A 22,506-nucleotide genomic window follows, 5' to 3' on the forward strand; every position below is an offset into this window, starting at 1 on the left:
TCTGAGGTTGGCTCAATAATTATCTTCACACCAGGGATCCCCTAATTAGCTGGTACCCGCCTCCCACCCCCCTGCCCCCGGCCTTTCTCAAACAGGACTGAACAGAGAAAACTCCAGGGCCATTCTCTGGCTGTGACCCCTCCCCGCCTTGGTCTGAGCGGGGTTCCTGCCCTTGTAAAGAGCACTAACTCTTCCTTCAGGGGAGCGTCTGTTCTAACGCTCCAGGTTCACTCTTTAGTCCCCACCGCGACCCCAAAGTCACCCTTAACATCATCTCCTTTTACAGACGAGGACGAGGAAGCGGAGGCAGAGGCAGGCACGAAGAACTTGCCCCCGATCAATCACTAAGTGGGGTGCTTGGGCAGTGTGACTTCGTTTCGCTTTGGCCACCGAGGCCGCCTCTCCGGAGGGAGGCTGGGTGGGGTGGGGAGCCGCCCGCGGGCGCTGCACTTGCAGGAGCTGGGCGTGGAGGTGTGTGCCCGCAGGGGCCGCGCCCCGCTGAACGGCCTGGGGTGACTCAGCGGGGGGCTGCCAGCCCCGCCAGAGGCTTCTCTATGTCGCAGGTCTCAGCTGTGTGGGGCAGAGGAAGGGGCAGGCTTCCAGGGACAGCTGGGGAGCTGCAACCCTGAGACGGGGGCTTAGCAAGTCCTGAGGGGGCTGCCTGTCCGCCTCCTGGGGCTCGGGCCGCACCCCGGCCTCCGTGGGGCCAGGAGGGCCAGCCACATGTGAGCGCGAGCAGTTGGTACTTGGTGGGTGGAAAGCAGCACCGGGAGGAGAGAAATCGCAGGACGCGCAGATGTGGATGCACGTTGGGGGCGGGGGCGCAGGGTGGGGGCTAGGGGGGAGGGGCACGCGGGGAAGGAGGCCCCGGAAGGAGTCAAGGAGGCAGGCAGGGACGAACTCTGTCAAGGCTGACACTTGCTTTTAGGAGTGCGATTTTTGTCGTTTTAAATTCTTTTTTGAGGCTGATTCCCTCAAAAGTGTCGAGTTGTAAGATACTGGGTATGTTGGAAAGTTCCCCGTTTCATCCCCCGTTTTTTTGCACCCAGGAGTAAGGACAGGACGAGGGCTGCGGAAGCGAAAGAGGGTCACCGTCCTGAAGCTGGGTGCTTCGTGCAGCGAACAGGATGTGTGAGCAGCGCCTGTTTCTAGAGGCACTTCCCAAGATTGGAGCTGAATTCCTTCTGAAATCCTTCCAGTGAAGGGGCTAGCCCATCCTTGGACAATATCCTCTTCTGCGGGTGTGTGTCCCCTGCAGTTTGCGGGTGCAAGAGCCGTAAGCTCGACAGAGGCAGGGACCACGTGAGTCCTCCTCTCCCCTCACGACCCCAGTGCCTGGCGCGGCCCCTGCCCCAAGCAGCTGCCCCGGGAACAGCCGAGGAATGGATGAATGAATGGCCTACCACTACTCTATCCCAGTAACTGCTTGGATTTCAATTCAAAGTACAAAGTATTTTAAGAAAAAAATGGGGGGGGGGGGGAAGGTGGTGGTGAGAGGAAGTAGAAGAGTAAAGGGGGGATAAATGGCAATGTAAGGAGACTTTACTTGGGGTGGTGAACACAATACAATATACAGATGATGTGTTATAGAATTCTGTACCTGAAACTTACGTAATTTTATTAACCAATGTCACCCCAATCAATTCAACTTGAAAAATTAAAAAATCCAGCCAATCATATACATTGGGAAAAAAAAAAAAGTGAAGTAGAGTGTGTGTGCGGAAAGTGTCCAGAGTCAAGTTCTAGGAGATGAACTCCTGAAGAATAATTGGGACGCAACAAAGGATGCAAAGGAGACCGAGTACACTGAGGAATGATCGTTATATTTATTCGTACATAATTAATGTATCTAACAAAGCATGTCATGCAAACAAAGATAAGAGGTCATACGAATTGAGGAAAGCAATGCAGCAAGTTATACATTCATCTTGCCTGCTATAAACCCAATGTCTTTTGACAGCTGAGTGGCCTCTGCAATTGTCACTAGGTGCTTATTCAGAAGGAAAAACCTCCACCTCCATCTCTTCCTCTTCCTCCTTCATACACATTTGGGGTCTTATATTATGTTTTTCAATGAACAATTTAAACATGGCATGTCCTCCACACACACGCATGCGCGCACGTGAGCGCGCAACCACACACACACTATTATGTAGCAAAAGCAATGATTTCAAATGTTTCCGACCATCTATAAAAGTTATTCTGAAAGACCCTAACAGAAGGGATTTGAGGTGAATTTTTAGACCATTTAGACTTAAGAGAATAACTGCCTTCATTATGATTTTGAATAGTCCACTAATCCCCTCAAGAAAAGAGTCACATTCTTTCAGGAAGAGCATCGACAAAAATCTACAAACAATCACAGGAATAAATACTCCTAAAGTTCAGCAGAGGAGACAAAGACACAGTTGTTTGATCAGAAAATGCGAAGCCACCCTTTGTCTTATTTTAGAAAAAAAGATTCTTATAAAGTGGATTTGAGACTTATTTTTCTGAAAAAGTAGGGTTCCGTCTACTCACGTAAGAAGTAGCTCCGACATGGACACCGGTGGGCGAGCTTGCTGCCACCTCCTTTCTCAGGGATGTTGAAGTATATCTGAATTGCCCAGAAGGCAACACCCTTACAGAGCATCTCTGAGTTCTCACTGAGTGTGAGAGACCTGGGGACGCCCGGGGACCGAGACAGACCTGAGCAAGTGCCCCCTTCCCATGCCGAAAGGTGGCCGCAGGGCCATGCAGAGCAAGGAAAGGGCCCCAGGGGCCCCTGGGACAGCTGTCCTAGGGCCGCATACGGAAGAGGGACAATAAAGCTGTCTTTCTATGGTCTGAACGTTCCTAGACCTTAGACAGTCGTCCCCAGTGTCTGTTAGAAACACGGAGGGCATCAGTCTGCCAATGTACTCCACCCGAACTTCCAGTCACTTGGACGAGGACGCCACACCCCGCCGACATGGGCGACCCTGCAGAGCGAGTGCAGGCTGGGGGCTCCGGCGACCATCGCCGAGGCCTCCCACAGGGTCCATGTGATTGGAATCTTATCAAATTGTCAGTAGTTCTGTTTTAAAAGCTCATGTTTAAAGAATTGAGTTATTAAAGTTCTCTATAAAAAAGTACAAAGAGCCCAGCATACCCAGTTTTCTACTGGAATTAATTTCTTCCTTAAGGTTTAAAAAAAGTCTTTGGAACCTGTGGGCCTTAGTGTAGGGGCATTTTAAGGCTGTTTGATGACTGATCCGACTTAACGGTTGTCAACTGACACTTGATCACACAGCTCAGAGGCCCTCCAAAGAGCCCCTGACATTACAGGATTAACAGAACATGGTTGACGCCATTTCTAGGTGACAGCCTTCATCCATGTATACTTCAGGTAACCTTTCCCAATTTCCTGTGTTTCTAACAAAAGAAGCATACAGCACTCCCTGCATCAGTCCAAATGGGAAGTGGCCGAAATGTTGACAGTCTGCTCTGTCTCCTAAAACGTAACCCAAGCAACTCAAGGAAAACGTTTTTTAAATACTCCCCAACACTCCTTGTCAAACCAGCAGTCACGAATAACCTGAGCGTCCCTTTTCTTTACCAGATCTGTCACGCCTTCGCTGTTCCTGCAGCCCTGTGGGTCCCTGGCTCAGAGTCCAGCTCATGGTCGTGATTATTCGGTGTGCTGGGGGGTGGGGGTCTCCTGCCCTGGCTGGGTTTAAAGAAATAGGAAATGGTGTGAACTGCACACATAAGAAATAGGTGACTTCACAAGACCCAAGTGAGAAAATGCCTGTCAGATGGTGTTGCCTTCCCGAGGCTTTTAAAAACCTGAGACTCTCGCTCCCCTGACCTCCTTCAGTACAGAGAAAACAAATCCCAGCAAAACACCTCTAATTTCTCTTGCTAAGTGGACCCAGGTGGGAACTGCTTTGTTAGCTGTTTCTGTGACTTCCCCATCCGTCCCCGGCTGCCATGGCGCTTGCAACAAGCCCCGGAGGGAAACGCGTGGGGACCTGCTGCCTTCCAGGATGGGTGGATGGTTTGGCTTGGCCACTTTCACGAGGCAGGGGAAGGGGGCTTCCAGCAGGTGGTGAGGAGCTGGCATTTGGGAGGTGTTTTTTGAGGAGGACTAGACCGTGTCCCTGGCAACAAACTCACTCTCCAAGAACGGCAGGCGGTGACTTTTTTCTGCACCAATGACCCCCAGTGGAAAGCCCCTGGAAAAGGCAACAGCGTCCTTCCCAAGATGCCCTCTCCTTCTCCCCTGCCCTGCCTTCTCCTGCCATGAGCCTCCTGCCAGACGCACGCAAACCCTGCTCCTCTCTCAGCTCCTTCCCCACCTCCGCGGACCTCTCGCTTCTCAGAGCATCCACAGGAGCGGCCTGCACCCTCACTCACCAGCAAGTCAGCACTCTCTGCTGAGAACCGTAGCCCAGAGAGGTGCTCAGCGGTCACTTGTTGGCTTGCATTCATCTTGGTCCTTCATAATCTTTCAACAATCTCCAGTGATCTCCAGAGAGCTCTTAACTCTCTGACCTTCTATCAAAATTACTAATAAGAAAGCCTCATAAGAAAAGACAGGCAGGGATTCCGCATTGACTTGTACCAGGTCTATGGGCCACCACCACAGAATTTCACACGTGGTGACGAGCAATCATTTCAGTGCCCAGGGTCTTTTCAGTTCGTTCTTGCCTTGAGTGAACCTGCCATTAACTTCTGAGGGAGGCACTCCAGATCCTTCGATTCTAACCAAACACCTCCTGGCTTTAGATGAGATGCCGAGCAGATGGGCCGCGAGCCTGCCAACCTGCAGCTCAGAGGAAAGTCCCATGGCTGGGCAGCAGCCACCTTCCGGGGGGAAATAATGCAGGGAAATCGGGTGGCCTTTCAGAGTCACCGTGCGATGAGTCTGGTGGACTCGGGTTGTGCGAGATTCTGCCGGGGGCTTGGACTGCCGCAGGCCCTGGCGGCGTGGGCAGCGCCGAGGGCTGAAGCTTCCTAGAGTCCCCCAGTCACCTGACCCTGGGAGGCGTCCTCCTTATCCCAGCCTCCACCAGGGCCCTTCCCTGTGCTTTTATTCCCACGACGCCCAAGGCGTGGGCCAATGCCAGAGAGTTTCCCACGTGCTACGGCTAAGAGCTAGTGAAGGGTCATCCATAAGACTTAGTTTCCCAGCAATAATTCTAGTACACAGCTCTGTACCAAACAGGCTATGTTATGGTAACACTTCCCTGGGCCCAAGTTTTTACTGTTTGTCCTCAGGCCTGCTGTCCCTGGGGCAGAGTGTCGGGCCCACGGGCAGGGGATTTTCTTTGAAAACTTTGTCATACACTTGGAAAGAATACAAGCCAGCTGAGATGTTGAATATGTTTCCTAGAGAGATAGGAACAATTTGGAAATGTGTTGGCTGTTTCCCGGAAAGCCCGAGCCTGCTGCTGGCTTCAGCAGGCAGGCGGCGTGGGGCTCGGGACAGACGGTCCACAGCCCGTGTGCTTTTCTGGGACCCTCCTCCCCTTCGGAGGCTTGGCCGGGGACCTGTTCTGCTGTGGCCGTTCTGGGGCATGGTGACTGGCTCCTTTGTTTCTTAAGCTCTTTCTATAAACTGGTCCCTTTTCTATCAGATCCAATTGAGGCGCACCTAGTGAGGACATGTCCCCAAAACGTGCACTGACCAACGGGACTGCAGGTCTGAATGTGCTAGAGCCCCTCGGGGGTTCTGAAGTCCACAGCCCACCAGAGATGGCAAGGAGCTGCTCTTTTCAGGGCCACCTTGTTCCCTGCCCATCGCTTTCTCCCATCAGGGGCTCCCAGGACGGACAAGCCTCTTGTGTCCAAGCCCCCTCAGAGGTCCGTGAGTTTCAGGCAAACAGCCAGGAACAAATCATGGAGCACTTAGCTGGGAGATGCTTCTGGGGAACGAGGAGAAACAGAGCAGGCCTCTGGAAGGAGTGGAAGCAGCTTCCATCTGGAATGTTCTTTCCATTGTAGAAGACTGGCTTCTCCAAGGACCTGGCGTGGGTGGTGTCTGACCCCAGAGTAGTTCATCCAGCTCGTTCTGGTTGCAGGTGGAAGAAAGTGGGCAGCCTCTGCAAAGAGTCTGCTGAGAGCTCCAGGGACGGCTGTGCCCAGGGGCTGCTGGCGGTCTGTCTCATGCAGTCTGCGTGCGAGGGACAAACGTGCGGGGCCTTCCAGGGGACAGTGTGCGTCTGGCGTGTCCACCACACGCACTATCAGCAAGGGCCCCTCCCTGTCTGCCTCCCCTCTCACTCACAGAAACAAGGCTGAAAGGAAGAAAACCACTACATCCGCCCAGGGGCTGTGCTCCCACCACATCTGCCCAGATTCGTCACACTGGAGTCAAACCCATCCCGCTGTCCCCAAGGGGAAGAGTGGCAGAGGAGCCAGAAGAGAAGATGGCGTTAAGAAGCTGAGAAAGAGAGTCTCATCTTGAAAATAATCCCCTAAAATTTTTGTTTGCAGGTAGAATCAAATATTTATATATATAAAGCCTAATTAATCATGTAAAGTAGCCATTCGTTTTTGAAATTAGATCTACGTTAAAAAATTAATATGTCCAATATGGTGCCAATGCGCAGGGTACACATGGGACTGGGGTAGGGGAGGGAAAGCAGGGCAGTAAAGAATTCAACTAAAACTTAATCAAAGAAGCAGATTAGAAACAAGAGCCTTCACAAATATAGCACAGTTGTGTCTTATAAAATTATTATAATACTCTCCTTATACTTGATACGATTATATCAATAATATAGATTCACTTGCTATTAAGGTTTATTATAAACATGCAAAATTCATTGCATGATGCATTTGCAAAACATATTAAAATTCTTCTTGCAATAAACATCTTTGAGCTGATATGTATCCAAGTTTCCTGATTCTACAGCTCCAGGTGTATCATTCAACATGAACTAAAAGTGGGGACCAAAACCGCATTGTTTTTCATCCCTAAGGGGATGTTGAGGGCCAGAGACGGGAGAAAAATCCATCAGTTGGGACTGATTCTAGAATCAACACTGGAAGTTACTGTACATCGTACTCTCAAAAAACGACACTGCAGCCTATTAAATAAATACGTACAAAAGGGGATGGGCATAGACTTTAGCTTCATAGGAAGTAGGAAGTGGGGTGTGGGGGGGGTTGGCTTACAACACTGGTGAGTAGTGGCATTGCTGATGGCACCCTGGATCACAGAATAATCTCCCAGAGATTAAAACGGACGCGTGCACACACTGCTTTATCCTTGATCTGAAATGATTTCACATGCTCATTTAGCAAAGTCCTTGGAAGATTTGGCCTCTTACAAAGAAATGCAAATATCTAGATAGGTATCAACCAAGCAGGATACAAGAGGACAGATTCACTGAACACTCATCTGAGGTTTTCTTCTTCTCTTTTTTAAAACTGGTGACCACCAGGCCATGATTGGGTTATGACTGTCAATGTCTGGGAACAGTGAGCTTGGAAATGACATCCTGGCCTTTTGATTCTAGGGATGGTTTCCATGGAGGCAGAGACTGGGAGCGGCAGGGAGGCTGAAGCCTCCCCGCCCCCAGTGCTGCCGTGCCCCCCTCTGCTCTCTGGGCTTCCCGTTCCTTCATTCCAAAGGCGCCTGTGTGGAGGTGTGTCCAGCCCACATCTTTGGTGGGGGAGTAGGGTATCCTGATGGTGAAAATCGACAGAGGATATGGGGTATATATCAAATCGTACCAAAAAAGGGGCAAGAGTCTATTTGCTTTCTAGGAAGGGTTAACCTACAGCCAGAGGTGACTTCTACATAATTAAACTGGACACTGCACATTGTATCATCTTCCACTACGATAATGCTCTTGGTTGTTAGAGACCCCAAACAGTCGGTCGCATTTGGACTAACCACCCTACGATTTTCAGGCCTCCGTCTGGAACACGAAACAAGGCTGTGGCCTTAAAATTTGAGGGTTAAGGGTCATTTCCCATTGTTGGGGGGATGGGCAGGGGCGGGGGAGGCGTTTGTTCTTGGTGGTGGGCTTCATACTGCGCTCTGTAAGATGGGGTGCACAAACTGGGGGTTGACATACGAGAACCCTTCAAAATCAGACTGGTCTATGTTAGCAATGACCAGCTGATCAGGAGGTGTTAAGACAGGTTGCCCTCGTGTGAAGAACTTGTCAAAGTTTTCTGCTCCTTTGCCACACTGTGGAAAAAAAAAGAGAGAGAGAGAAAGAGAGGTCAGTAAGTAGCACAAAACACGGGCAGCTGCACTTGAAGAGCGCCCTGAGGGGAGGACCACAGCTCGGGTGTCCGGGTGGTTAGACAGGAAGAATTTAAGGGGTGCTTGCAGGCCTACTGGATTGAAAGCCAGGCACAGCAAACAATGGCGGAGGCTCACTCAGTTAATAGCCCTCAAACACCCGCCCGCCATGAAGGGACTCCTCGGTGGAAATGCACTATTGACAGTAAGGTGACAATGGAACAGCTTTTTGTATTTCCACCTCAGAGCAAGCAGGGCCTGAGTACAGATGCCACATACACGGGGCCATCAGTCACGCTTACTGCCCCACATTGGTCTCTTTGCAACCATATGGGTAATGAAGCAAAAGCTATGTTATGCGTGTCTTCCAACTGGGATGTTCTAAAAACCTCAACCCCTAAGTCCGTTTGTAACCCATGCTGGAGCAGATGGGATGGCAAGGTTGGGATACTCATCACGGGGCTCGGCTGGATGTCAGCTTATCTAGATAGGCCTGGTCAGCCAGTACATGGTCCCCGTGGGGTTCATTTGCAGGGTGGTCTCTGGCTGGAGGTTTGCCAGGGGGCCCGAGGGAGGCAGAGCCAGGCCTGCTGTCCGTCTCGGGTACACCTCTCTTCCGGGTCCACCGCGGCGCTTGGTGCAGATGGGGCTGCTGGCAGAGCTGCCCTGCGAGCAGCTCTGAGAAACACTGCCACTTAAGGCCCATGGCCGGCAGCCTGATCCCCAGGGGCGTCCTCACTTTCCCAGCAACGCAGAAGGGTTGTGGCACGTTGGAGTGCCCAGGATCCCAGGGCGATGCTGAGACAGGGAGTGTTGGAAGGTGCGTGGGTGATAGGAATCATGATACTCCACAGTGTGCGAGTGTTCATCCTTTGACCTGCTGGCACCATAGGGCAACGTGCATTCACTCCAAACCAGGAGCAGTTTCATGCGAACCAGGCACCCCTGGATCTCTAACAGAGGATGGCTCTAGGTAAACAGAAGCGGGGTCAATCCCATTCCCTCATCTGTAAAATGGGAGGAGAGTCAAACCTCCTCCCTGAACTGCTACAAAGGTTAAATGTATGGTGGTACGCACACAACCTAGCTTGTGGCAACAGCGTGGCACACAGGACTGTTATCTTTGTAAGGACATTTAGCCTCGTGGGCCATACGTTCTCACCTTTTCCACATCTCTTCCTCATCTTCTAGAAGGTTTCTCTGAGAATCTGGTTTTGTTTTGCTTTCCCCACCCTCTTATCATGAACAAAACCTGCTCCTGGATACCTGCTGTGGTGGAAGGCATGTCATAGATTCAAAGTCAGGCCTTCCTCATGGATAGCTTTCCTTCCTGGGGTTGTTTTCATTCTTCAGAAGTGACCACATGCTCTTAACAGGAGGAAGGTTCAGACCAGTGATTGGTGGGTGGAAATGAGGGGCGTGTGTGTTGGTAGGGAAGAGGGGGAGGTGAGGGGGGGACTGGGGGTGGGTGGAGGACTGGTCCAGGCCTCTTTGGCCCCTTGATGGGGGCCATGCTAACTGCCAGTCCTGCTCATCACGAGGGTCCTGCCTCCCACATGTGGGCTGGTAGAGGCGGCCCTCAACACTCCCCGTTTCCATGGTGCTTTTCCTCAGAAGAGCACAAAGCGCCTTGGAAACAAAGGTCAGCAGAAGCGGAGTCTGCAATCAGCACCCTCCCACCTGCACAGGTCATTCTGAGCTGTTCAAAGGTACTTAAAGAAGGAGGACACAATGTTTCTTCCAGGAACCGATCATTGATCTGCACTTGATTCGTCAGTTCAACGAACCAACGAACCAACAACCAACGACAGGACCTGCCTTCCACAGGGCACCGCCGTCAGGCACTGCTGTAGCGATGACAGCCAGAGGAGCAGCCCTCCTTTGGACATACCAGCGGTTCTCAACCAGGGGCGATTTTGCAGCCCACTCCCTTCCTTGGGGACATTGGGTGATGTCTGGATTTGTTTTTGGTTGTCATGACTTGGGCAGGGGTGTTACTGGCATCTAGTGGGTAGGGTCCAGGGATGTGGTTTAAACACCCTGCAGTGCACAGGACAGCACCCCGCCCCCCTCCCGCCCTCAACAAGGATTGTTGGTCTAGAATATCAACAGTGCTGTTATTGAGAAACCTGGGATATGCCAAGATGGTAATGCGAGGCTAAGTCAGTCCTGAGGCCAAGCAAGGAAATTAGGCAAGAATGGCCCTCTGGGAGACAGAGAATGGAGAAGCTGCAGAAGCCTAGGATGAAAGTATTGACCAGCAGAAAGCCTTCGAGCCTCGCTTCAAGGGAAACATCCTTTGGGCACGTGATTAATCAACACCCATTCAAGGGAATCTACTGTGGGTGCTCCCAGAGGCTGGGTTACATGCTCCCTCAAGAAGCAATCCTCTGCACTTCTTTTGCTGTTCACTGACCATGCAAAGATGAACAAGAAGGAGCTTCTGGAAAAAGTAGAAAAGAAGGTGAAGTCTCTAAAAGAAAGAGGAAGGCAAGCCAAGGTGAAATGTCCCTCTCCTGGCTGAAGCCACACTCGTCTGGCTCTTGACTTGTGTGAAGAGACCACACAGGCCTGGCCTCCCTTGGAGCATCATCTTGATGGTGTTCATTAATCCTCCTCCAAGGAGTTGTTCCAAAGCCAGGGTTTAACAGCCACGGAAAAGTAAACAAAACAAAACAAAACAAAACAAAAAAAACCAACTAAAAGAAGCGTTCCTAAAATCCCCAGAATGGACCACACAAACGTCTACACTGAGAAGCCTGGAGGCGGGCACAGATGGTTCAGGACATCAAATTCTAACACGGTTGTCCAGAGGGGGTCACTCCTGAGGGCGGCCACAGCCTGCAAAGCCCAGTGCATGAGCCCACCGGGAAAGCCTTCCGCGGGGCCTGCCGCAGGCCACAGGGACGGGGCGCTGAGGAGACCAGGTCAACCTCAGCTCTGCTCTGTGTCACACCCCATGGGGGTGGCACCGTGGGGCTCAAGACTGCTTGCCATGGCAAACCTTTTCCTCTTCTTCCTAGTTCTAAATCGTGTTGGAATTTCCCTGATCCCAAAGAGAGAGAAATCGGATGTTAGCAAATGAAAGCGTGTTGAAACCTGTTCAGTCGGGTGGGGAGACCTGAGGTGGGACGGGATGAGGGCAAAGACTAAGAACTGCGTCTGTGGCCATAACTCAGAGGCACTGGGAGGAAGCCACGAAGGAGAGGGAGGCGGAGCCTGAGGATGAGTGGAGATTCAGGACGCAGAAGGAATTGTTATGCTTGGGGAAATCACAACAGAAAGAAGTCGCTTTTCCCCCACAAGGGGCAGGGGTGGGGGAACAGCTATTTTTATCCGAGATTCAGTACTAGGAGCAGCAGTGCTAATTTTTCCACCATGGAGGGTCTCTTAGTGCCTGAAAGATGAGCCCTCCACAGCTCTTAGTGCAATTAGGCTTAGAAACAGATGCTTTCCTTTAAGTCAAATTGGAGAAGACCTTGAACTACTTGTTTTTCTAGACATGGGGAACTGCAACTTGTCTCGTATCCACCACTACCTACTGAAAAGGGTCATTTAAGTCAGTGTTCTTTGGATCCTTGGGGAAATGCCAAACAATGGCTTCACTAAGCTACTGCATTTTTAAGGTAGAAAGGATTCTTCCTACCACCTGTGAGCCAACTGTACTCATAACCATCAGCCTGTGGGCAAAGGGCCCAGGCGCCGTCTGGATCTGAGAGGGAGAAAGAGGAGGTACAGACACTGAAGGGTTCGGGGGCCTCTCGCTGTGCCTGGGACGTATGAATGAGCGTGTCAATGAGTGATGGCGTGCGTGAAAAATACAGCCGGCCAGGCTGCAGACATCCTCCCGACATTCCTCAGGGACCACGTCGGGGGGTTACTGCCACGGCCGCTGGCAGGGCGGCCTCCACCACAGTCCGTGACAACAACAGGCAGGGGTGGGTTGCCCTTGGTCTTGGAGCGCTAGGCTGCCTGACGACACACAGGAACTAAAGGCAACGTGTGCCACTTGCGAGCAAACCTCCGCGGCTGCTGCACTGTCTTCAGCAATAAAGACCACCTGTCCCTTTCACCACCTGAGGTTCTGACACCTGGGACGGGACGCATCACATAACTGATGTGGGACAAAGACAGGGCGAAGGGGGGGCAGGAAGTGGCCCAAACCTGCTCCACTGGTACCCCTGGAGATCAGACCACGTCTGCATTGGCGGGGCCACGCCTGACACCCAAGGGAGGACGGGACGTGCAGCTGGGTGAAGGGCCCGACCAGAGTTCAAAAGCCCAGGGTATAGCACTGGGCAACTCACAGGCAAGGTGTCTTTGAAAAGGTAAGATGAGGATGTGAATATCCACCTTCCGAGCCTGTTGTGAGGATCAAAGGAACCAACGTGTGTGCCACTCTCCCTAAATGATCAGGCGTGACACCGACCTATGGCAGGCGCCTGGCACGTAAAAGGTGTGTGATCACTACGTGAGGCGTGAATGAACACCATGAACATCTACCTCCTTTCCTTAGCTCTGGAGTCAGGACTTAACTCTTTTTTACCCATTTGGTAAAAATCATCAGTAAAGTGAACCCAGGAGATATCAGCCGTGGTAAAGATGTGACAAAGCGTAGAAGAATGCTGACTCTGGGTGGCATTTGGGGTTGCAGTGCTCCCCACCCGTGCGGCGCACGGTCCGCTCACGACACTTTGCATCCTGTGTGACAGGCCGTGGAGAGGAGGGGGGCCTGAGCCACAGAGGCCGCTCCCCAGCTCTGATTCTTACCTGCGGGGGGCCACCGAGCGTGACGCACACATGGGTCGGTCTCGGCCCTGCCCTGCACCCTGGCGCCTCAGCCGTGGAGAGTACAACCCCGCAGTGACTGGCCCGGGATTAGGGGAGTGCGAGTAGCACGAAGACACCGCCATTACAAAGCAAATCCACACAAACCTGGAAGAGCGGGAAGGGCGCGCAAAAAACCAAGAGAACAGGCGTGGAGCACTGGGAAGGAGAAAGGAAACTTATCGGGGTGGGCACGTCTCTGACCATGACTAGAGGCAGCAGGATGTGCTTTGTCACAGGGGCACCAGTAGCCATATTGCAAGTCCGGGTTCCGGGGGCTAACCGTGCCCTGTGCCATAGTCCTAGCGCCGTGTGTTAGTAAGAACACCGCCAACACTTGTGCACGGCTCCCTGACTCCCGGTTGTGTGCCGTCTTCATTTAATTAAATAGCCAGTGGCAGAGAGGAGCAGGTACGTGCTGCCTTGGGCTCCTGGGAGGTCATGCCCGCACTACAGAACAATCCAGGGAGGGTGCTGGGCCACTGGACCCCTGGCAGTAGCCCTGGGTCTGCCCTTTCTAAGAAGGTCAGCATGCTCGGGGAATGGTCTTCCGTGCATGGCCAACGCAAGCAGGCGCACACGCTAAGGGTTAAACAGTGAAGTTAGCTTGCTCATGTAGTCACCCAAGGTCCTGGAAGTGTGCTCACCGAAGGCCTGGATGCCCACTGAAGCCAGTGTGCTTTGGTACAGAAGGTCTGGAGAATAAGAATGGACAGGGAAGGGTATTTGGAAAACAGTCAGTGCATGGCTTCGGAACTCAAGAATCGGAATGGCCCGTGCAAAGGATGCGACAAACCCACATGAGCTGACATGGAAGCACCTCTGAGATACACTGTTGTCTGAAAGGTGCAAGGTGCACAGCAGGGTGTGTGGTACAACCTTGCTTGTGTATACGTTCACATGTGCATACAACTTTCCAGAAGGTTACAGGAAAGATAATGAACAATGAGACTAGTAGGGAGGGAGAGAGAGTGTCTACTTCTTAACTACTTTACCACATAGAGCTAGTATTTTAATAATAGCTGTGGTGAGGGACAGGACAGGCTTTGGATTCTCAGACAAATGAACCAGTATTCTCACCTGTCACCTTAGAGCCTACCTCAGAAAGGGCCAGTTCTGGTCCGGAGGGAGTGGTTTTCCTGAGGGGTTTGCTGATAGGCACAGGCTATAAGCCACTCATTAAATGAGTGGATTCTTGTGGGCACGAGAGCCGCGTGTGTGCAAAGGCAAAGATTCTGGCTTATCCTGGGCTGGTTCTGTGGAACGGCAACATGCCCTCCATTTAGTCTGTCTTTACACCAATGCCCAGCTTCAGGGGATTCAGGGACCACTGCCATCGGAGCCCACGGTTTCAGACGGTGGGAGCTTGTCAGTTCACAGGACTCACGGCCCATGGGGTCTGCATTTATCTCACCCATCCCCTCGGAAGCTCCTCGAGGCTTGCACAGAGCTGCTTATCTACACTGATGATTATTTTAACATCTCCTCTCTTCCCATTCCTCTTTCAAGCAGAAACACATCTGGGAGAGTAATTATCAGAGAAAAGGAAGACCTCTTTCCTTTAATTAAGTAAGTAGAAGATACTGTCTTAGGCTGGTTTAAAGGTTTAAACCAACCCTGAGTACAAAAGGATGAGGTAGAGACGCTGGTCTCCCAAGGCGGGTTAGTGTCCCGATGCTGCCGGTGCGGTAAAGCTCCCCGGGTCTCGTGAATCTCACTTTTAATTAGCATCCCTGCTTCCGCTCCCACAGAAAGGCCAGGAGAATGGACCTGCGGCTGCCAAGGGACCTGATCGGAGGCAGCCCAGTCTGCCTGCCTGCTGCGGGATCACTCAGGCAGCCCCGCCCACGGGGACAGCCGCTGCTCCGTACAAGCAACTCTTCAGAGTGACGATGGAAAGCACACAGCACCACAGAGTGCCCTTTGCTGTAGGAAACACACGTGGAATTATTTAGATGTAAGGAGACTTTAGACCTGCCACTTACTCTCAAACGAAAAATATACGTGTGTGTGTGTGTCTGTGCACACACGCCCTCGGGTGTAAAGAAAGGACTGATTCGGCAGATGTGGGAAAACGTTAACATTTAGGGCATCTGGGTGTAGGGACTATTGCAACTCTTCAAATTATTTTTGCAACTTTTCTGCAAGCCAGTAATTAGAAATCATTTCGAAATAAATAAAATAAAAAGGAGCGCTGCACCCACTTTGCTAATTAAACCATTATCCAACTCTCCAAACAAGCAGAAGACATGGTGCAATGAAGGACTTCAGGGCCACAGCGGCACCCACTCTTGCTCTCGACGTGCTTGGCTCTTTGGCTCTTGCTACAAGACTGACAATGTCCTGATGAAAGTTATTATTTTTTTCCTGTTTCTTTTTGACAAAATGACAGTAATTTCCCAAGACAGGCTACCAGTGTGTGACAGGCTTATTTCCAAAACGCTCTGCTCATCTATCAACTCTGGGATCTATTTCTTGGTGTTAACTTTACAGATTAATTTCTCTCTCTTCCACAACCATTTAAGTACAGTGAATGCTTCGGTTTTGCCTGTGCACTAGCTGTTCTGCTCCTTGGTGCCAAAGGACGGAATTCAAACATGAAAAATCAATTAACATTCCACTTCCAATATTTATGTAAACTGTTATTTATCATGGGTAGGATGAATGGGAATTTGAAGGCTGTTGTTGGGCATTAGTTTCCCATGAGTAATGAATCGGGATAAAAGCCGACAAAATTCGAAGCGACTCCGGCCTACCTCAGAGGGCCAGGGCCTCTTATCCCTCAGGCGAGGCAGAAGGAAGGCGCACCCTCTCCCTCCGCGAGCGCTCAGGGTGCTGCGCACTGGGCCTGGCTCAGTGCCTGGGTTACCTGAAACCCCGGAGGCAGCTGGGACCCTCCATTTCTTCTTCAGGAAGTAAACAGTCACCTCTTCACCGTGACCTCTTTTTTAAACTTAAAAATAAAAAAGGAAACTTCTTCCATAGGATCTTCTTAGTGGGCCTCCTTTTCATGACTCCGGTTTTTCGCTCAGAACACCAGCCAAATGCGCCAACGTCCTGGTGTCTGTGGAGCGAGGCTCCTCCACACTGTGTTTCTTGCAGGGAAACTGAAACCAGCTTGCCCTGTGCTTCTTTCCATAAAGGAGAGAGTTCCCTGGCTGCCTCAGCTCCCAGGGAGCAGAATACAGGTGCTTTTGTTTTACAAAATAAACCAGCCCACGGCCATCTCCCCCGTCTTCCAGAACATTGTCTTCATCCTCACAATTGCACGTGGAGGCCTTCTGGGGACACAGGGTCCTCCCCCATCACAGGCCACTGCAATGCACATTATTCCTCTGGCCTGTGCATGCTTCCCTCTCCACGTTCCCTTCTGTGCCTGGGGTGAGGGCCACAGTACCCACACCGGACGCCGGTCGCTCTCCTCTCTCTGCTCTACTTGATGTGTGACCTTAAACAGAATCCAGGCCATAGAAAGTCCTGGAATGAGCCTCCTGATGGACCCACCGCACTGTGAACCGGCCTTGGCGGTGGGGTTCACATTTCCCTGGCACTTGGGTCTAGTTTCTACACTGTAGCTTTGGTACAAAGGAAAAGAAAGATGGCGGAACACTGGGGGAACCCCAATCCCTCAGGATAAGCTCCATGATGGTCCAGCGACAGGATCCCTCTACTCTCTTAGGGAAGACAGTGACTTTAAAATAATCTCTCATTGGAGGCTCAAAAAAAAATTTAAAAAATAAAATGAGGATAAGACTCCTGAGCTTACATGCACAAAACTGACCTCCAGAAGCACCCTGCAGATGAACTGTGGGTGCCTCAGTTCTTACTACGGGCATTAAAAACAACCAAAGCCTTCATGTCAGGGAAACTGATTTACCAGCACTTGATAAAAAAGCATGAACAAACTCCAAGATGGACGAGTTCTGTCCACTAGGGCTATCAACACTGCTCAGAGGAGAGATGTTCTCTGAAATGTGTTCACTGCACACTTCGGTAAAATCTGGCAGCAATACGTTTGCCTGATTGTGTTTTTCAGCAGCGATAGCTAAGCTGGTACTGCTGCACCTTTGAAATAACAAAGCCGCCTGTCAGAGAAGACTCAGCTTTGTACGTTATCTGTAAACTCTTTTGACCTTTTAATGCGAACATCATGGAATCATTTTCTACCCGCCTTGGCTGCTATGCTGACCCGGCGCATGCCGCCGCCTCCACGACATTTGCACTTTGATGGCTTTCTTCTGCTGTTGGCGTGTGGGCTTTCTGCTCCAGGTTGGCACCACGAGGTCAGAGCGATGTCCTGGAAGCTGCCGAAATGCTCCTTTCACCCGCGGTTCAGGGCCAACTCTGCTGCTGCGCGGGTGGCCTGGCGCAGGGACGAGGGGAAACCGAGCCCTCTGGGGACCAGGATTGTCCTAATCGGTCTCTTTGCCCTCGACCCTCTTCTGTGTTGGGACAGAAAGCCTGCTGCTCAGTCCTGCAGCCACGTGCTTCTAACCTCCGCTCTTGTTTTCATCTCCCTTGCGGTACCACCTCCGTCCTCTGCACTCTCCTGGCTGCTCTGTCCTCTGTATCCAGGTTCCCCAGCAGACAGTGGCTTCTGCCTGAGAAGCCTCGCAGTGAACACGTGAGGTCTCTCCCTTCCTCCGAACAGTGCTCTCACCAGACAGGCCTTCCGCACGAAACTGTGCTTCCAGTGACTTCCATGGCCCACAGAGAAGAACTTACACCCTGGGCCACAGGCCAAGACATGCTCTGTCTTCCTTTGTATGTGAGTTTTAGGGCTATAGTGTCCACAAAAAGTAGGTAACTATGCAGATCAACAATTTCTTCTGAAAGCAAAGTGGGAATACATAGAGAAAGATGTGTTTCATGGTGACTTGGCTGCACCTCGTCTCTTTCTGGAAAGGGGCCTTTGCTGAAGATTTAGCGCAGGGTCAGCATGCGTCTCCATGTTGTCCCCGGAGACCCGAGCTGCGTGTGAGACCTAGCTACTGGGTCCCTTTCATAGTCAATTTCAGAAGGCTAACTAAACATGAAAGGGAAAAAGAAAATCCCTAATAGAATGTTCTGCTGAGACCGGCTGTAGCATCATTTATCACTCTGTCTTTATACCCCCAACTCCCCATCTTAAAACCAGATTTTGTAAACTGGAGGGTAGGGATCCTCTGAGAACCCCCAAATTCAATGCCTAGTACCGGCTAAAGAGAAGGTGGGGTGGCAGATAGGTAATGTTTCTATTGGAAGTGACGATTCAGGAGAAAGTTAGCCGACCTGATTAATTTTAGTTTTTCTTCAGTTTGTGCTAAAAATGCCTTGGAAAAATAAAATCATAAAATCAATGGACTGACCACCCGTGGCTTTATTCTGGGAGTGGAGCTGCTCTAAGAATAAAGCTGTGTGCCCCCTGCCTCCACCCCACCCCATCCCGCCCAGTCAGCAACTCAGCCACCTGGGAGGGTTCCTTTGCCTGCTCATGGGGTACCTGGCAGGAGACAGATTTGGGCTGGACCAGCACAGCAAGTGCTTCTGAAACGCTGCAATAAAGCTGCCCTGTTTGCAGTGTCAGGAGCAGAGGCCATGCGGTGATGACCCAAAGCTGGCAGAGACAGTGGCCACGGCCGAGCAGCATGGCCCTGATCTATCCGCCTTCGGACACGGGACGCAGGAAAGAGCAGCCTCCCTGGAGGCGCAGCGAAGTGGCAGGTGGCGCCAGTGACGGGGTTGATGTCTTAAGACTCCCAGTTTCTCTCCAGAGAGAGAAACACTCAGAAGGTGAGCATGGAACTGGTGCGTGGCAGGCACTGAGGGGGCGCAGGTGCGAGGGAAACCCAGGACGGCTGGAGACGGACGAGAAGCCCGGCTGAGGACTCAGCGCAAGGAATGTGAGCCCGTGAAATCCAAACCCAAAGCGGACCTGCCCTGGCTGGCTAATAGTTTTGGGGGTTGCTCATCAGTCGTCCTGCTGGAGTGCACGGTGGGCACAGGCTCCCCTTGCTGCCTGGTCTGTCCTTACACACAAAGTCAGCAGGGATCCCGGTTGCCCAGATCGCGGAATGGAGGGCGAGGCAGATGCCTGGCCATTTTTCCCACCTTGCTGAGGCCAGGGGTCCCTGGTTGCTTTTCTCCAGAGGAAAGGGTGGGTGGGACGCCTCCAGGATTTGGGGAAACAGGGCTCAGGAAATGGGCTCGCCCCGACTCACCACTTTGGGCTTGAAGGGCGGCTGGATCTCCCTGTTCTCCAGTTTCTCCCAGTCGATCCTCCGGAAGAAGGCGTGTTCTCGCACGTCCCGCTCTCCCTCGGGCCCGCAGCCCAGCCGCTTGCCTGGGTGTTTGGTCATCAGCTGGGGGGCAGGAGAAAGAGGAGCTAATGTATAACGAGGTGCCTACAGTTGATGGCAATGTATGACTGAAATTTGCCAAGACAGTGGACTTAAGAAAAAAGGTATGTGAGGTGATGAATGAACTAACTTGACCATGGGGTCCTTTCATAATGTACAGTTGTCCCTCGGTATCAGCGGGAGATTGGCTCCAGGACTCCCCTCCGCCCGCCGGGTACCAAAATCCACATTACTCAAGTCCCCTGAGTGTAAAATGGTGTGGTATTTGCATATAACCTACGCACATCCTCCTGTATACTTCTTACCAGCTCTAGATTATTTATTATACTAATACAATGTAAAGAGCTGTTGTTATACTGTATTGTTTAGGAAATAATGACAAGAAAAAAAGTCTCTACATATTCAGTACAGATATAACCATCAGAGGCCTAACTCCATAATGCATGTCAGCAACCATGTAACTTTTTTTGGAATATTTTTGATCTGTGGTTGGTTTAACACACAGATGAGAAATATGTGGACATGAAGGGCCAACTGTATACATATATCAAATCATCACATTGTACACTTTAAATATATTACAATTTTGTCACTTACACCTTAATAAAGCAGAAAAAATAAGCAGAAAATTTGTTCATAAGTTCCTCAAAAAACATAACCCGGAAGCTTCATGGTGGTGTATTTGTAACAGCCCCGAATCAAAAGGAAACAACCCAAGCGCCCACCAGCAGTAGAATGGGTGAACAGACTGGGCTCTGTTCACACGGTGGGACGGTGCTCAGCAGTGCGGAGGACGCGCTACAGCCACACGCAGCGATGAGGAGACACCTCGCCACCACACCACTGCGGGGAGAAAACCAGGCCCTGGGAGCACCCACTGCAAGATCCCACGTGCGCAAAGTGCAAAACAGGCACAACAAGCCCATGCAGTGACAAGGGGGACTGACAACAAGGTGGGAGAGGAAGGGGCTTCTAGGGTGCTGGGGACATGCAGTTACACGGGTGTGTTCATTTTATGACAGTTCACTGATCTGTCCGCTGATGGGTTGTGCCCTTTTCTGTAAGTATACCACCAGCGCCTCTCACAAGTGGAGAAATGAACAAAGGTATTACCAAGTGGGGCAATGGAAGAGAACCAACATTCTCAACAATGGTTTGTGACCACTTCCAGTAACCTGCACCACGATTTCGTGAGGTGGACGGGAAACTAACGCTGACCGGACTGGAGTTTCCAGAAGTTTTGGGGTGTCAGTCCATTTTCCGGGCCTTCATTTTCCCCACTATGCCCTGCATGTCATCAAGCTCTAGCTCTTAATGGCTGGCAGGCAGTGGCGTGGGTTTGTGGTCTCCCCGCCATTGTGTGAGAAGTGTGGGGAAAGGTTGCCCATCGACCCTTTTGGTCTGTGATCATAAAAGGAATCCATATCCACTTACTCCTTTGCAGATGGAAACAGCTTCCTTGGACAAGGATTTTGGGTAAGAAACGTTGTGCTCCATTATAGACTGAAACAGTTCGTCTTCATCTTCTCCATCAAACGGAGGCTATTCCGGGAAAGAGAAAGATGGCAAAATATTTAGGCAGGGTAATTTATTAACACGGCGCCTGAAGATCCAATTCAACACCGCAGGCTGCAGTCAGCTCAGTTAGCTGGCGGGTTTATTCGATTATCTTTAATTAGGTTGCAGGTTGTGTGTGTCTCAGTTTTCCTGTTCCTTTAATTATCTTACCCTGGGCAACTCAAAACAATCTTTTAGAAAAATGTTTTTGAGCAATGCTTTGAATGATTTGCAAATAAATTATAATTCATCCATTAATCTTGTAATTATGTGTTAAAAATCTAATTATGATTAAGTTAGGTCACAGATGGCTGTGTTCAGAAGGTGGGGGCGTGGAGAAGCTAATGCCTCTGGATTCCCCACAGGTGGTTAAGGGGATACCAGCGCGTGGGCAAAGACGACTTCCTTACGTCAGGAATCCACATCAGGGTCCTTCTGACCCCACACAGAGCTGCCACTGGACACCTCCCTGTCCTTTTCTACTGAGTTTGCGTCCCTGAATGGGGAGTGGGAGGCATGGAGGCACCATGGGAGGTCACGGTTTTGAAGTCAGGAAGATCTGGACCAGAATTCCAGGGCTGCCACCTCCTCGCTGGCTGTCCAGAGGCAACACTTTCCCAGTCTGTACAATGGGGCTCCCTGGTGAGTCTGTAAAGTGCCTGACATTTTGTCTTGTACCCAGTAAGGGCCCAATGTAGGGTGCTTAGTAGTACTAGTGTTGTTATTGAGGAGGACGGGTTGGCTTTGGGGGGGCCGCTGGGATCCTCAGGAGGAATAGGTAAGCTCAGCATGCCCTCCATCCTGAGATTAGCAAATTACCTGTCACTCTGGACAACCCATAGCATCAATGGGCTTAGGGAAAATTGCCTAACGTTCCCCTTTGACTTAGCTAACCTTGAACTTAGCACGCAAAAGGCAGAGCAGGGTTAGCCCTCACAGAGAGAATCCTATTTCATCTTTCATTTGCCTTCTCATTATATGGAGACCTTACAGTCACGTTGGCTGACGTGGTTAGGGCTCAGTCTGGCTTAAATTTAAACGGTCTCATAGACCAAAGACAACTGTGTAGTCATCAGTGGGAGAGCTGCCCCTTCTTGTCAAACAGCTCCCCCTGAGTGAGAGGGACCGACTGAACTAGGCAGAACACTCCCCTAACCACCACTCAAACCACCCCAACCTGCTCTTTGGCCCCCAAGCTTCCTCCTCCACCCCGACCGCAGCCCTGAATAGGCCTCAGGAGTGGGGTCAGCATGCGGGAGCCACACCCTCCAGAGAGAAAGATGCTGAGTCTATAAAGAACCCTACCTTGGGGCCAGGTGTGGGGTGACTGATGCCACTTGTGCTTTTTTTCCCTTGGTCTAAAAATATACATAAATAGGCCTGTTTTCCAGTTGTAAGTGCCTGGTGTTAAGAACGTCTAATTTGGTGGAAACACACAGGAGGGTGAGAGAACTAAAATCAGCCTGCCTGCGAATGACGCAGGGCAGGGCAGGCGCAGAGTTCCCATGGGCAGAAGTGACACGGCACCTGGCACCTGGGATGCCCACCGGGTGAGTCAGC

General features: G+C 51.2%; 1 protein-coding gene across 1 annotated transcript in view; it reads right to left on the bottom strand.

The window, feature by feature from the left end:
* PRKCA (protein kinase C alpha) overlaps positions 1–22,506 on the bottom strand; it is a 546,763-nt gene that overhangs the window by 186,528 nt on the left and 337,729 nt on the right. Inside the window, exons 15-17 of the mRNA XM_054573066.1 lie at positions 20,824–20,931; positions 19,252–19,392; positions 1,806–8,167 (exon numbers count right to left, since the gene is read on the bottom strand). Of these exons, the coding sequence (XP_054429041.1) occupies positions 8,003–8,167; positions 19,252–19,392; positions 20,824–20,931 (414 nt within the window). The 3' untranslated portion in view covers positions 1,806–8,002. The remainder of the gene's footprint in view (positions 1–1,805; positions 8,168–19,251; positions 19,393–20,823; positions 20,932–22,506) is intronic.

The sequence above is a fragment of the Pteronotus mesoamericanus genome, unplaced genomic scaffold (assembly GCF_021234165.1).
Source record: "Pteronotus mesoamericanus isolate MK-2021 breed Mesoamerican mustached bat unplaced genomic scaffold, CSHL_Meso_final contig_246, whole genome shotgun sequence".
NCBI lineage: Eukaryota > Metazoa > Chordata > Mammalia > Chiroptera > Mormoopidae > Pteronotus > Pteronotus mesoamericanus.